Source organism: Haplochromis burtoni, unplaced genomic scaffold (assembly GCF_018398535.1).
Source record: "Haplochromis burtoni strain Fernald_Lab_line unplaced genomic scaffold, NCSU_Asbu1 Contig_3, whole genome shotgun sequence".
Classification (NCBI taxonomy): Eukaryota; Metazoa; Chordata; class Actinopteri; order Cichliformes; family Cichlidae; genus Haplochromis; species Haplochromis burtoni.
Window position 1 is genome coordinate 3,501,019 of NW_024582364.1, and position 12,294 is coordinate 3,513,312.

At 40.9% G+C, this 12,294-nt stretch overlaps 1 protein-coding gene across 13 annotated transcripts in view; it reads right to left on the minus strand.

Annotated features, from left to right (window-relative positions):
* Window positions 1-12,294, minus strand: part of LOC102308108 (adhesion G protein-coupled receptor L2) — an 89,082-nt gene that overhangs the window by 24,674 nt on the left and 52,114 nt on the right. For 9 of the 13 annotated variants that reach the window (XM_042219551.1, XM_014332463.2, XM_014332465.2 and 6 more), the window contains 4 exons: window positions 10,543-10,842; window positions 7,147-7,247; window positions 5,160-5,345; window positions 3,159-3,197 (listed from right to left, as the gene is read on the minus strand). In XM_042219551.1, the coding sequence (XP_042075485.1) occupies window positions 3,159-3,197; window positions 5,160-5,345; window positions 7,147-7,247; window positions 10,543-10,842 (626 nt within the window). The remainder of the gene's footprint in view (window positions 1-3,158; window positions 3,198-5,159; window positions 5,346-7,146; window positions 7,248-10,542; window positions 10,843-12,294) is intronic. The other 4 variants (XM_005912647.3, XM_005912645.3, XM_005912646.3 and 1 more) reach the window with 1 other exon arrangement.

The following is a 12,294-nucleotide window of genomic DNA, read 5'->3' on the forward strand; positions in this document are numbered from 1 at the left end:
TTGACCCTGGCAGGGTGAGTTCATGACTCCTGGCTGGCACAATTAAGAAACAACATCATTAACTTTCTTAACCCCCCTCGAAAAAAAGACAGACATTTGTACACAGATCTAGACGAGCCCTGGGTGTGATAAATCAGAGTGACAATTTAACCATAGGTGCCATTACCCACAGCAAGACCCACCACAATAACGGTAATTAACCAAAACAAGCCCTTGCTCACTGTACCAATTAGTCACAGCTGTGATTATCCAAAACACTAATTGACCAAGGACAGGATTATCCATTTGCTCGGAATAACAAGAAAGGGAATGAACCAAAGTCTGCACCAATATATGATTAACCGCAACGTTTTAACCACCGAGCTGATGTTAACCGCAGCAGTGATGGCTGCATCCAGACAGAGTGCTCAGCATGTCTTTATATCTTGGGTCCAAGCACAAAAAATCAATCTCTGTGGCCCTAACCTTGCAGGCAACTGTGACTATGACAGGAGTTAAGTGTGTGTGTGGTGTCTGTGTGTGTGTGTGTGTGTGTGTGTGGTGTGGGTGTGGTGAGTGAGAGAGAGAGAGAGTGAGCAAGAGAGAGAGAAGTGGCGATTATGGGGTTGGAGCCATTACAACCAGACAGACACTAAATGGTCTTCTCCTGCCCCCTGGTAAGCCATCCTCAAAGGACCCATGAAATCCAAAAGAAGGGGGGAAAAAAGTCTGTCTCCAATTTGTGTAGCACAGAAAGAATCTGTCTTCTGATTTAATTCATGCCTGGGTGGTGGTCAATTTACAAATCACAAGAGTGCAACCACCAGGGGAGCCCCTGTGGCTGCCCATATCAGCTGCTCTGACTTAAACAGCAATGGACGATGATCAGTGACACTGAAAAATAAAATAACAGCCACATTAGCTTTAAGCTAATTGCTAATGCCGGGATGCCAATGTGCTAAATATGGCAATGTTAGGTTCTGGATATTTAGGAGTTAGTTGTAGGTTCCTCATCTTTCATTAGCATGAGGCTTGTGCACAGAGCTCAGACTTTGGTTTTAAGATATTTAATGAAAAACCAGAAACACAACTTATAACAGTGCAGCCGGTTCAATGCCCCAGGGCCCAGAAGGTAGAGGGGACCAGTCAACATCACTATCAAGTACTCCCCCCCGGCTTTACACAGCATGTACATATTCACTGTGTTTAGATAAAGGTGGACAGATGTTGCAATATACTGCTTTTATTTCCTGCCCTTCTCTCTTGTCATTTGTGGAAAATGCTTGCAAACCTCCTGACGTCAACTGTGAAACTATTTGTTTGGCAGAGAGTTTCTTACAGAGTAGTTTGTCAGCACAGCCCAGGGGACGACATGGTGGTAAGGGCCCAAAGAAAAATCTGTACGGGGCCAAACATGGTCAGAAGTGTCTGTGACACAATTATGGAAAAAAACAAAATGCTTCAAAAACCAGCATTTATACAGCATGTTGCTCAATTAAATAGTAAATTCTTGCATAAAAGGCTTTTCTACTCTACAATGCCTCATTCGCCCATTAACACAAGCACTTTTTTCTACACTCAGGTGCTTTCTATCTAACGTTCTCACATATTTATACTTCAATGAATGCAACAACTTGAGGTTCAGTATCTTGGCCGAGGATACTTTGGCATGCAGACAGGAGATTGGAGCAACCAGGGATAGAACCACAAAGTTTCTGTTTAGATGACCCTCTCTACCTCCAGAGCTACAGCCCTGCGTTATCCCAAGTCCAATCGCTGTACATTTTCTAAGGTACAGACTTGATGATTTCTCAATATCTCTGTTCTCTATACCTGCAAAATACATCTGCTGAGAACAAAAATGATCCTCCTTGTATTCAGAAGTTTTCTTCAGCAGCAATGTTCAGTGTTTCAGTCACAGGATCTCCTACTAACTAATTCCAGGTACCTCTGAACTCAGATTTCTGGAATTGGGACGACTTAGCGCATTCCAGAAAAAGTGAAAACTAAAACAACAACAACAACAACAACAACAGGTGATTCAAGTACCACTAGCAACACAATATAACACTTTTTTTATGCTTAAAAACACCGCTGCAGCAGATTCATGGACAGAGCCTGGTCTGCAACTGGCTTGTTCGTTCAGTAAGTCATAAATACACAACAGTGGAAGTGCTGATTAAAGGTTTTACTACTGTTTATGTTCACTGCCGCCATTTTGGATTGTTAACTCTGGGAGGCTGGGGCTGCTTTAACTTTTGGAGGAGGATATTCGAGTATATGGGGAGAACAGACCATAATAATGCATACTTTCAAGCTGCTAAATCTAAACCAAATACAGGCAGGAGGTGTATGGGAGGAACTGCATAAGGAGAGGCCCATCTTTACAAACCATTGTACTTCCAGCAAAGCTAGAGTCTGGGATACAACCACTGGGCACCATGAATATTTGTGTCAATCCACCACTGACACAAAATCTAAACACCATGCAGTGCATCTTCTCCCATGTGTCTACATCACGGCCTTGTCTTCCAGCAGACCCAAGCCCGGGAAAATAAACAGTACTGCACTCCACTAAGTAAAATGTCTGGTGGACAGCCTGCAAAGATCAGACTGGAACACAAACATATTTAATGGGGTTGGAAATTAATCCCACAGATAAATCAAAAAGGGGCCAAGAGGTTTTTTTTTTGTTTTGTTTTTTTAAATTTTATTATTCTTATTATTTGCAATGGCGACAGTAGAATTTGTACAATATAAGCAAGTGAAAATTGAGCACATTGCCACTTTGATCACACTTCTGCCTGACAGGGAGGTGCAATTACAACCGTGGGAAGGCAATTATTCACACGACGTGTAAAGAGCCGACAACAGAAGAGATGGAGGGAGGCAAAAAAAAGAGTGGCGGAGGCAGAGGAGGAGGAGAAAGTTTAAAAGAAAAAACGAGGGGAAGATTTACGAGTGAAGAAGAATATGGATGGCGGCATCCTCAGATGGACAGAATGACAGGGCAGCAGACAGCCGAATCTGAGGAAGTGGCCGCATTTTGTACAAACACATCAGCAGGCACACGCTGTAACAAAATAATCAAAGACATAAAGACAGACAGTGCGGCATGCTGCAAGTCAGACGTTAGGGATCGGGGTGAAAAATGAATGCAGAAAGCCTGGCAGTTATACCTTCATGTACGCTCTGCATGTCTTCTCCCTTTTTTGAAGCTTTTCCGCACAACCAGACGATCAAGTGCAAGAAACGGATTGAAGAAAGAGGAGGTAAGAAAACAGGAAGCATTAAATCATGCCACTTACCATCAATTACAGAGTTAATGAAAAGAAGAAAAGGCACAGGTCTATTAACTATAACCCAAAGAGTAATAAGTGCTTTTCAGGGGAGCTGTGTTTGAATACTAAGTATAAATTTGGATCAAGTCAAAGTGAGGGGAGAGAGACGAGAAACGCAAAGCAGCAGTGAGGAAAAAACGCTGAGACCAGATTCTGAAGCTTCCCCATTAGTGATGCTTTAAAATACATTCGGAAGACAAACAATGTGGGATGAGGTCATTTGTATTTCTTGTCATGGAGAAAATAATACAGCGCTAGCTCTCTTTAAAACCCCTTTGTTAGGCTCTTGGCTTTAAATAAGTTGGTGTCTCTTCCTAATTGAGTCAAACCAGAGAAACTCACATATCGTTGCATCAGAATTTGGAAACAAAGAGATAAAAATGTTCCTTGTGTCCAAATTACAACCATACTTAAAGGAAAAAAAAAAAAAGCACACACAGGAAACCAGAAATGGTTCTTCAACGCAGTCCAGATTGCGCCCGTGGACGCCGGCATTTACTTGTTTATTTGGAGGAAAGGGCTGCGTGAAGCTGAAAGCACCGCGTTCTGTTTTTGTTGGGGGGTGTTCTCAGTTCAGCTTTCTTGAATGCAAATCATGTATGCAATACATTTCTTCTAAACATTTTCAAACCCATGTGTGTAGGCTCAGATGTTCAGGCTTCTTTTTTTTTCTTCTTTTACTGGCACCCATTGGTGTCTATTTATTCCAGGATGGCATGGAAATCATTTGGCAGACAGGTTTCAGTCTGCCTTCTGCATTAACCTGATTTCTTTAATCATAAGAAAGCCAGATTCTATAAATCAGGGCAAGGAATTTAAAAAAGATCTTGATTTTGAGCTTTCTTGGTCTTGCAAATACATGTGTGCATGGCTGAAGTGCTCAGACGGGGGGAAACTGTTGGTGGAGAAGCGCAACGAGATCAAAGGAAGGATAACTAAATTATTATATTCACAATTCCAAGCAGGCTGTTTAAAGAGTGACTTTAAAATCAGGCACGGTAGTAGTATTTCTCTGTCAGATTCACCCCTGGTGTGCTCGAGAGTGAAAGTGTGTTTCATTGCAGCTGCAGAACTGCAGGTACAAACAACAGCTCTGTGACAGGATGTCACAATTTTCAAGTAGTTTTAAGTTGAATGTTGTTGTTGTTGTTGCCTTTGAATTGTTCCAATCACCGCAACAATATTGGCATTGCAGTAAGAAACCTGTTAGCTCTTATCTTCAAATAATAGCGGTGCAGCTGTCTGAACACATGGGCGCAAACAATGGGCGTCATTTTTGGTTGTTTTGGGGTTTTTTTGTTCAAAATCACTTTGTTTACACAGCAACTGCTCCAAAGTCTGAATAACAATGTAATTTTTCAAAACTGTCACTCAAATCGCCACGGGACTGCCAGCAGCTACGAGATGTAGTTTTGTCTCAGGCCTGCTTTCTTTCCACTGAGCACCTGCATGAGCTCCAGGAGGGGGCACCTCCACACTTGTCAGCAATGAAGAGTTATTCTTTGTGCTGGTTGGGGGCTCGTGGCCATTAGCTCCTTAAAGGTGGAGCTGCCAGGTGAGCCTGTGTTTTCCAACGCTGGTAATTACCAAGGAACTCTAGAGGAATGAGCTTCCCCCGCAGGGTTAGACCTGCCTCCCTAGCCCCCTCACCTCAGACTGCGTGTGTTTGGATGATGCATACGTGCATGTAAGAAAAGCGCAGAGCGGCTTGTGTGCATCTGTGTGTGTGTTTTGCTAATGAATGTCCTGAGTCATGCTGACACAGAACCGGGGCAAAACAGGGACAACGTTTAACGAGAGGTCAGAAAAGGAAAGGGCCAGGGAGGATTTTCACAGCACCTTGTTGAAGCTGCGTCCAGCTGAGTCCTTCTCGTTGGGCTTGAGCTCCTGCAGCTGAGCATCGAGGATGTCCACGAGCTGCTCCATCAGGCGCACCGATGAGCTGACGTCGCCGGCAAACACCGGGCCCTGTGTGTGACGTGCCAGCTCATTGGCTAAATTTGCAGCGTTTTCGCCGCTTCGGATCTAAAAAAAAAAAAAAAAAAAAAAAAAATCACAACCACGGGGAGAAACACGGGGGTGTCAGTAAAGTGTCAGTGATGCAGCGCTCAGATCAGAGTCATGCAATATGAACCTGGACTAATATCTCTCACACACATCTGAAAATTCACAGCAAGTCTAGAAGGAATTTGTCTTTGTGTGCAGACGGAATGCACTCATGGTGACTGTATGAAATGCACAGCAGTACTCTCTCCAAACAGAGAACCACTACAATACTGTGTACATATTTTATATAAAATGTTCAAGGTGTCTTTTGTCACAAACGAATCAATTTTTTGCACTAAAATGCGGCAACAACGACATCAATCAAAATGTGACTTTGAAGTGCCGCCGCCAATTAAACTTCAAATAGAGGAAGCTAATGCAAAACCAACATACCATTAATCCTTGAGCCATTCAGCCTCCAAAAAAATAATTCAGGGCTATCAGAAGTATCTTGTAGCTACATTACAATATCTCCCCACTTACTAAAAAGTACTACAGTGGTGTCAACAAACCAGAAGCATTGCAGCTCTAAGGCCCACCATCGCTGGCAATTATATCTTAATAAAATCTAACATCAGGACTTATACAGCCAATTCAGCCAATTAAACGCTGTTCATATTAGTTTCACTTTTTAATGAGCAAATATGCAAAGCTTAGAACAGATAACTAAAGCTCCTGCTTATTATATGTCATAGCAAGGCTAGCAGTGTGTATAATCGCCTGAGAGTAATGGAGTTGTGCGAGTTTTTCGACTTGGCAACAGTGCGTAAGATGCAAAATGTTTTGTTGGGTTTTTTTTTTCCTATCTCTGTGCGTTACTTTGAGGGAAAATACTGTTAACTGAATGCTTCTAAAAATATGCAAAAATATGTTGCATTAAAACTTGAATGACGAAAATTCTGGAAGAAGCAGAAACTGTAAGTGTTGCTAACTTTTGTCCAAACACGGGATTCGGACCTCACTTTCCCAGCTGAAATTCCTCTTTTCTTCCTTTTTAAAGCCTATTACACCTCTGCATTTGACTTCCATTTGTAACTGCTTAGTATTCCTCATCCAATGAGGCCTCCAAAGACTCCACACAGATGAGGAACATGAGTCTAGCTCCCTCTCTAAACTGGAGTATGCTGAAAGGTAATTATGGATTTTAGTCCAGTGATGCCAAAAACATATTGCATACCCCAGTTTTAATGCAGTGTGCATACTTTCTCTATTACACTTCATTTTGCTGTGTTTCTAGCGTAAAAACTGAGCGTATCCAACACTTTTTCACTTACTGTTTTTTTGTTTTTGATTTTTTAAACACACAGCTGTTCATTAGCCAAGATGTCTTTCAACAATAGACTGAAACCCTGCCTGAACCTGCAGCATTCTGTAGGTGTTTTTATTTTTTCAAGAGAAACAATAATCTCTTCTTTAGGGTTTGCTATGTTTTACATTCCTGTGCATCTAAGCAACTGTTATCTGCACATCTACATTACATTTCTACCTGCATGACATCAAAGCATAAATGTCACCGCAGAAAGAAACCGTGGCTCTTTGATTCTCACTAACAGACTGCAGTTCTTGGCATTTACTCCTGATGCTTTAGCTCATTTCTTTCTGCTGCCAAACAGCATTTTAGTTACCCTTGAAAGTTTCGTGTACACTTGAAAAGTTCTGTGCTGGAAAAATAAACCAAGCTAGGGAACGAGGTCAGAAATTACCGCTGTATGTTGGATCGCAGCCATTTTACGTGGTTGTTTGCTGCTATATTTTTGTGATCGACAAATTCTCCTTTTACCTTTTGTGCCACTTGAGTCACCCAGTGGGAGGTGCAGTTGCTGAGGTCTGGCCCTTTGGAGCACCATGTCCCTGCCATGGTGCAGAGGAAAGAGGCGATGCCTGCAGTACCACAGAATAAAAACAACAGTTGGAGGGGAGCCAGAATGTTGCTCAGATACAGTTTCTCCTGCTTATCCTTCATTCATGCAGACTCTTCACCCGGAACAAAGATTTCTAAATGATTGAAAACCTAAAAGCTTTGTAGACTGTCTGTATGACAAAAAAGTACAGAAAGGACACTAAAAGACTATTAGAGTTCTACAAAGCTTGGGGGAAAATACACAGAAAAAAAGAAAAGGTGGACGCAGTGGTTTGTTATTGATCGTAAACAAATATTTTAAAGACCTTTTGCTATGCATGTACAAATAAAACATGAATCCTCCAGATAACATGCAGCTTGACTAGTAAAAGCTAAATCTTTTTCCTTTCTCAATATCATCTCCTTTCCCACTTTCTTTTGAGTCTTTTCAGTTGCCAATCTTTGCAACGGGATGTTTAGATGGATTTTGTGAGATTACGGCAGATGATCACCTGCAAAATTAATGGCCAAGTTTCTTCATTTGTAGGAGGATTTTTAATCTGGCTATCTAATAGAAGCAGTCCAACATCTTTTTTACTTTTACTTTTGGTCTGTTACAGATAGTTTTTCCCCCCTCTGTGTGATTTCCTTTCAAGGAGAAATGGGCTTCAAAATTACAGTAACTAGGTACATTTCGAAATCTTATTTTTGTCAAAAAGGCTCAAATCATGCTATAATACATTTTTAGACTGACATGTCCATTTTATGAAGTTTTACAAAAAAAAAAAAAAAAGACAAGTAAACCAAGATGGAAGCGAGACCTAAATAAGTACAGCTAAATAACTCTGCAATTTTAACATGTTTAATTGGGAGCTTTGCTTTTTTTTGCTAAACTGTGATTTGTGATCATTCTGAGGTTTGGTTTATACCTGATTGTTAATGGCACTAATTATTTGGCACTAACCTCCAAGAGAGTAAGGACCAATTAAGGAAATTCAAAGCAGTTGGAATAAGACGTAAAATAAACATTTATGAATTAGTGTTTCAACAGAAACAGTATTTCTGTAAGCTGTAAACTTTTGCAAACTGTCAGAGAAATGTATATTTTAATATATGAAAATATTGTGTATTGTTCCTGTGCCATTGTTTTAATTGACCATTTAAATGAATATTTTCACATTTGTGTTCAAATATCTTTTTGTCTTTATGGTGAATGTTAGACACCATTAATGTCAAAATGTAATTGTTAATACATATCTTTAGACGTGTCATAAAAATAGATCTAAACCCTAGAAACAATTACTTTAGCTTAGCTTAAACTCGGACAAATTGATAGGCAGAAAAAAAGCTAGCTTAAAATTACCAAATGATTTTTGTAAGAAGTCATAACAGAAGAAAACACACATTTTTCACAACACCAGCAGTATATGTCTTAAATAAAACAAAATATAAAATGTTGATTATTAAACTTTAGAGGCAATACGAGACATCTTTAGGCTACGGTAGTAAGCTTAGCACTGTTTCCAGTTTAAGCTAAGCTAATAAGCGCCTAGCTCTTGCTCTATACTTAGTTCTTCAGATAAGATAAGAGATGACAGTTTCATTTATTTTGGATTTTCTGTAATGCATACAAGATTACAATCATGCACACAAGCTCAAATATATACATACTGTATACCCCCACTAATATTTGGTCAACTGTCCCTTAGCTAGCTGCACATTGACAAAATGCAATTAACAGGTTTCTGGCATAATTCTGGCTGAATATTTGACTACTCTTCTTGGTAGAGTTGATTTAAATTGGTTAATTCCCTGGCACCGACCCAGCTGTAACGCCCTAGGACTTGGCGTCCACATATGTGGACATCACATTTTGGGTTGTTTAGACCAAAATTCAAAATTTTGTTCTACAGGGGCCTTATATCCACGTACGAGGACATTATACTGTCACTGTTCTCTCAAAATTTAAAACAAATGTCTTCATATGTGGATCTTATTTTTCTCAGAAACAAAAATCAGGTAAAAAAAAAAAAAAAAAAATTACGGTAATTCTTTGTTTTTACATTCATCAGGTTCCAATCAGCCCAAATAGCATAGAGAAATTAAAATTGCATGCCATGAAAGAGTTTGGGTCTTAGGAGGTTAAGTCTAGTCCAGAACAGGGCTGAGGTCAGGGCTTTTGAAAGGTCATTCAAAAGCTTGATGTTAGCTCGCTTTATCCATTCAAAAACCAACTTTGATGTGCGTTTGGGATCATTGCCTTTCACGAACACACAATAGTCCAATTTTCACCCATCAAGTTTCACCACCCTCCTTCCACAAGACATTTGGCTTTTGTGAAGCTTGAAAGTGTTAATTCTGGAGCTGGGGCTTCCATCAGCCGGTGTTTAATCAGTTTCCAGTTCATGGCAGGCTTGAGCCTTTGTGGTTACTGGTTTGTTTTTGAACATCCTAACCAATTTCCTCTTACAAAGGTGGTGAAACATCCTAATAACTCATAGTTGTATACAATAGTTTGAACCTGCAGTTTTCTAATCTGCAGTTGTCCTGCATATTTGAGTTGGCCAAGACTTTACGCCAGGTACCCTTCCTGACGCAGCTCTCCCCAGTTATCCAGGCCTGGAGCTGGAACTATAGCAGTACACTGGCTGGTTCCAAGACACCTTCCAAACTTATATAAATCTAAAACTCTTTCCCAGTGCTTTGATATTGATTAATCCAATTAGTGCTGCTAAACAAATCCTTTTGATGCTGGCAAAGAGAAATTACAAGTTGTAATCAATTATGATCACTTACAAGAAGTTACTAGACCTTGGTTTTGTCAAGTTAAAATATATTGTAGAACTTTAAGCATCAAAAACTGTAAATGCATGTATATTTTTGACCCTTTGTGGATTAGGAAAATCCAAAATAAATTCAAACTTTTTGAACTGTCTTGTCTTGTTTTTTTCTTAACTTGTTAAAAGTGTATGCTGTATAGTCACTGCACCCAGGAAAAACAACAGTATAAAGAAATAACTAAAAGCCCAGAATTACAGCAACATTCATGCCTATGAGGACTGTATATAGACACACACACACACACACACACACACACACAGACACACACACACACACACACAGAGTGGTAATGGTTTTCTTGTCCACACTTCAGAGGGTGAATTAGTATTTCTTTAAATGTCAGACTGTTCCTCTGTTAAAACCCTATGGTCACAGGGCTGCTAAAAGTTTCAGTGGAATACTTTTACAGAAAAAGAAAAAGAACGTCTACCTCTAGCAGGCACACAGTAGACAAAATGTTGAATTTTCATGTTTCAAGAAAAGTGGTGGAAATACCTCTGGTCCCCTTGGGGCAGGGCCTCTCCACAGTAGTCCCAGTGTGGGTCTGGGGCCAGTCAATGGCTCTCCTCCTAGTCGCCTCGCAGAAGCGTCTGGGTGTTGGAGGCAGCTCTGGGATAGTGGGCTCAGCGGTACTCGAGCCTCGGCTGTCCTCAAACGGATCTCTGCCATCTCTTGGATCTGCTCCTGCCACTGTGGTGTCACCGCGCCCCTTCACAGTGGACACGGCAGTGGTGGTGGTAATTGTTGTGGTCTTAGGCATGGCAGACGAGACAGAGGCGTCTTCGGTGGTTGGCACTAGAGACAGAGAGAGGGAGGGAGAGAGCAGTGACACTGTTAGAGCTCGAGACATAAACGTCCTCGCCTTGAACCCCTGCTGTTTCTCGCAGTGGGGGGGACTGCATCTGCTTTGAGCCTCATGGTTTGTTGGTATTACTAGAGTTACTGCTTCCCATATTATCTGGAAATAAAAGCATTGTGCGGCTTTCACTCTTTATTTCCACTTTCTCCCCCCCCCAGCTCATTTACTAAAAGAAATCAAGATAAACATGCAAACACAACAGTATCACTTACTATTTTATACTTTACTTAAGCCCATAAATAACAACAACAAAAAGGCAATGGCAGTCAGGCATCCTTTGACATAGCAGTTTCTTCCCAGCAGAGTCAGTACCTTGGACTGATTAAATATCAACAATGAAGACAAAGCCTGTCTGCATTTTACCTTTTTTCTGCCTTGTTCATCTCTCTTTCACTCAGATAAAGCTGGTGTGCGGAAGGAGAATTGCACTGCTCTGGGCAAAAACCATACATCAGCAATAATGCGATTCCACTGTATTCAGTCCACGGTTACCCTGCGAAGCAAATCTTTGCGTGAATGTGCACGTGTGCACGTGTGCTTGTGTTTGCTCGATTAGTCAGGTGTGTCTCTGCTTAAAACCACTGTGTGCACACAGATGGATATCTGCTGCACAGAGCCTGGAGATAACTGGGAAATGGGTTCAGAAATGGGAAATCTATAAATTTTATACAGTATGAATAGCCAATAAGAATAAAAGGAAAACACATTGTGTGTATGTGCACAGGTCTACGTGTATATACTAGGCTACTTGTCTCCTGCATGAATGATCATACATTTCTGCCCACAACCACTTGATTGTATTTTGAGATAAAAGCAGATTCCCAAAATGAGGTCTGCCGCTGTGAAAGGCACCATAGGGTTGTCTTCAGTTTCCCTGGGAGCTGATGGGAAAACGCAATATCATCCTGTCTGACAGTCCATCATCAGACACATTTCTCCATTTCCTGAGAATGGTGACTGTCTCCACTTTAATCAGCCAGACAGGTGAATATGTACGTTTTCACTGGACAAAATTTTTTTTTAATATATTAAATAAGTTATATGTGGTGATGCAGGGAGTGGAGAAAAGCATTAGTGTGACGGTGGGTGGAGTGGGGTGTTACTCATTTGTGCCGGAATTGTGACAATTCTCTCAATGACCTTTCCTCCAGACAGGAGCTCTGGGTAATTACCTTACACTCATTTGGTCCTGGTGTGTTTGACACCTGCACATGCACAACCATCAGCTAAGGTGCAGTTAGCAGTTAGCATAGCCTTCAGTTATCACCCAAAGACAGGACAATGTGCAGAATAAGCTAAAAAATGACGGCCAAAACATACCAAAGCAATCAAAAAGAAAAGTGGCCAGACATCCGATTTCCCCCCCCCCCCTTCTCTACCTTTTGGGA